Here is a 3925-nt window from a genome sequence, read left to right on the forward strand (position 1 = left end):
CCCCAGTGTGGGCACAGGGGCATCCAGAGCCACGGGAAAGAGCCAGGGAAAGGCATCCCAGCCACGCTGGGGGGTGAGGGGCTGCAGGTCCCCCCGGAGCTCCCCCTCCCTGCAGCCCCCTCAGGGTGATGCCAAGTCATCCCCCCACACAACCCCTGCGTGCAAAGGGCTTGGAAAGGACCAGAAAAACCTCAGCACAGTTAAAAAACTGCCTGAACTCGCCATCCATCTCCCAGCCCAGGCGAGATGGGTCCCTGCTGGGCTCAGCCAGGCACGAGAAACGACTCCTGTGCCTTGGCTGGCTGATTATTTCGGAGGGAAATGGCTCTCCCTGGCCCCCCTTCAGCCTCCCCAGCACGTGTTTGGGACCCAGGGAGATCTCCAGGGCCCCGAGCACGAGCTGGAAGTTAAATGCAGGTTTAAACACTCGGCTGAATCGGGGCCATGATCTGCTGGGGGGGTTTGGATCCGAGCCCCCGCTCAGGTGAGCAGCTCCCTGTGCTTGCAGATTCCAGGCCTGGGACAAGCCTTTTTTCCCCCCTCTGCCTCTTGGAAACGTGGATGCAAAGGGTTGTTATTGCCCGTGGTTGAGCTGAGCTGGTGCTGGGAGGTGTGGGAGTGGTCGTGGGTTGGTGCCCGGGGTGTGAACACGGCCCTGGTTGGATCCTGCCAAGGGCTGAGCCCCGGGAGCATCTCCCACACCTTCCACCATCCCATTCCTGGCAAAACCCATCAGCATTCCCCCAAAAAACCCCCCAGGGACCGAGCCCCTGAAAGGCTGTGATTTTGTAGGTGGAGGGAAACAACCTCTTTGATCCCTGGGAGGGGAGGGGGAGGCTCAGCCCGAGCTGCTGCTCTGCCCCTGCACAGCCCAGATTGAGATTCCAGATATGGGCGATTAATTTGATTTCCTCTGAAACTGCAGCAACCTGAGGAGCTCTGGGCAGGGGGAGGCACCACCACTCACTGCAGGACTGCTCTCCCAGGGGGTCTCCCCACTGTGTCCCCCCAGCCCAGGCTCCCCGTGGGGCAAGAAGGGTCAAATCGCCCCCAAATCACCCCCAAAACACCCCAAAAACGCTGTGAGTCCCCCCCATTCCCTCCCTCCCTCCCAGGGCAGCAGCTGAGAGCACCGTAGGTGCCTCATCCACTATTTATTGTTGTTGTTATTTATTATTAAAGCACCAACCAGCCTTTCCCAGGCCCCGTGCTGGGGGAAACGCTCCATAAACCATTCCCTGCTCCCAGGCCGGGATGGGGAACGTGGAGCTGGAGCAGTTGCAGGCAGAGCATCACCAGCACCATCCCTGTTATCCAGGGGGGTGGGATGGAGACCCTTCCTCCTGCAGACACCACAGCCAAGGGGTTGGAGCCTGGATTCTCCACCCAGGAGGCTTTGCTGGGGCACACGAGGGGATATTTTGGGGTGCAGAGCCCAAAATTTCGGAGTGAAAAGCGGGGAGAACAGGGATTTTTAGGCATTTTATATTCCCTTCCAGGGGGAGCAGCCCCCTGGGTGCTGAGGAGGGGTCAGTGCAGGGGCTCAGCTCCCAGCCCAGAGCACAGGGGTGCAGCAGAAAGCCGGGATGCTCTGGAAAAAGGGAAGCAGAGTCTGACCCGGGATGCTCCCGACTCCAGGGCTCTTTTCCCGGCCCCCCAAGGGCAGGGCAAGCACAGGGCAGCCCAAAATAGAAACAACATGTTGTGCTTTTTCTCTTGAAGCAGCAGCAGTAATTAACCAGGCAGCAGCTTTACAGGTACCAGGGGATGGCACTTCCCATTCCTGAGCTCTCAGAGACGCTCTGGAGAAGAGGATCCCGAATTTCTCAAGGGCCAAGAGACTGTCACTGACCCCAGACACCTCTCCTGGCTGTGCCTGGGGGGTTCAGTGGGGCTGGGGGGTGAGCAGGGGTGGCCTCCAGCTCCTCCTGGTCGTCTCCATCCATCTGGGATGTCGAAGGTTTGTTTGGAATGGTTTTCCTCCCATCCAGGCACTGGTTTCTCCCCCCTAACCCACCATTCCTTGGCTGTTCTTCAGGTTTGATTTCTCCTTTTTTCTATTTTTTTTTAATTGATTTTTTGATTTTTTGATTTTATTTATTACCTTGACTTTGAGAACAGGAGTAAAAACCCTCCTTTCTGCTCCTCCTCCTCCTCTTCCTCCTCGTTCTCTCCCCACGAACAGCATCGTGGATCTCACCCAACAGAGAGCTTCTCCCAGCAAAGCCAGCGAGGACATTGTGTGCCAGGCTCTATTTTAAGCACCCAATAAAACTGATTTTTGGAGTGGCTCCATCCCCGTGTCCTTCCTTCCCGAGGTCCCACGTCCCCAGCACCCACCATGGGCACTGCTGGGCTCCTGCTGCTCCATCCCTGCCTGCTCCAAAGGCTCCCGGGCTCTGGGAGGAGCTGACACGGGTTTATTAGTTCGTTAGGGAATCAAATCAGGCCTCTCCTCCTCCTCTCCAGCACTTCCTCAAGAATGATTTAAATTAAACCCCGACCTCCCTGGGAAATGTCAGCAGCGTTATCCATATGCATGATGCCATTAGGATGGAGCAGGTGCAGCTCCCAAAACCTGCAGGAAAACCTACCTGTCAATCTGCTCAGCAAACAGCTCCTTCCAGAGGCTCCAGCACTTCCCCACTCCTGCCTTTGCCACCCACCACAGAGGGGGAAACTGAGGCACAAAGTGTGACTGCCTTTGGCCCCAAGGAATATGACAGGGATTCAAGCATTCCAGCGGGAGATGGGAGACAGGGAGAGGGGGAAAAACTCCCACCCCTGCAATGAGAATCAGCAAAACCGGTTAAAAACAACAGCAAAACCCCACCCCAGATGTAAAGGGGGGGTCTGTGCTGTCACTGCTCCGCTGGGGGCCCCTGGAAAACCCCTGGAGAGCCGGGAATTCCTAGCGTGGATAGCAAACAGCTTTGATCCCTGCCAATCCTCCCTAAATCTCGAGCAGTGTCTTGTTAAATCTTTAACGACAAGAAAATTGCAACCTCTGCCGGTGAGCACAGGAACGGGGCTGATAAATATTTCAGATCCCCAGATCTGAGGGGACTCGGGGAGGACAGATGGGAGTGACAGTGATTAAACACCAGAGCCCAGGAAATGCTCCTGAGCACGTGAATAATGCAGGGCCCTGACAGGGAGGGGGGAAACGGCTGGTTTGGGGAAGGAGCCCTGGATTCTTCCCCAAAAAAATCAGGGAGAGAAAGTGGGGGATAAAAAGAGCCTTTTCTCCTGTTTGGAAGCAAAACACAGCCTGTGCTGGAGCAGGGAGAGCTGGGGGGGGGTCTCCTGACCCCTCATTCCATGTTTTGCCCAGAAATGGCTTTAAACTGTAAGAGGGTAGGGTGAGATGGGATATTGGGAAGGAATTCCTCCTCCCCAGGAGGCGGGGAGGCCCTGGCAGAGGTTGCCCAGAGGAGCTGTGGCTGCTCCATCCCTGGGAGTGTCCAAGGCCAGGTTGGAGCAGCCTGGGATAGTGGAAGGTGTCCCTGCCCGTGGCAGGGGGTGGGATGGGATGAGCTTTAAAGTCCTTTCCAGGCCAACCTTGATTCCCTGAAATCCTGGGGATCTCTTGCTCTACCGACCCACTGTGGTGCTGAGAAGGGGGGGATGTGAGGGGATCCAGTTCTTCCAGCTCCTCCTCCTCCTCCATCTCCCATCCCTCCGGCATCCACCGAGCTCCTGCCCCTTTGTCCCGACTCCTTGCCCCCATCCACCTCCCTCCCCTCTTCCTCCAAGTTTGGAGGTTATTAAATTTCCAGGCACCATTCAAGATTTATTGTGTTCATTCCCAGGAGCCCAGGCTCCCCTCACTCCCGGGGAAGGGGCTGGCAGAGTGACCCACCCCGGTGACCTTCCCAATAAAATATGGATCTGAAGAGCTGCTCAGTTATGGATGTTAGAGCAG

The 3925-nt window shown here is 56.7% G+C and overlaps 1 protein-coding gene across 1 annotated transcript in view; it reads left to right on the top strand.

Moving 5' to 3' along the window:
• LRRN2 (leucine rich repeat neuronal 2) overlaps positions 1–3353 on the top strand; it is a 6699-nt gene extending 3346 nt beyond the window's left edge. The window contains exon 2 of the mRNA XM_018079587.3: positions 3335–3353. Within this exon, the coding sequence (XP_017935076.3) occupies positions 3335–3353 (19 nt within the window). The remainder of the gene's footprint in view (positions 1–3334) is intronic.
• Positions 3354–3925: the final 572 nt, after the last annotated feature.

This window comes from Manacus vitellinus, unplaced genomic scaffold (assembly GCF_001715985.3).
Source record: "Manacus vitellinus isolate BGI_N305 unplaced genomic scaffold, ASM171598v3 scaffold_47_pilon, whole genome shotgun sequence".
Taxonomy (NCBI): Eukaryota; Metazoa; Chordata; class Aves; order Passeriformes; family Pipridae; genus Manacus; species Manacus vitellinus.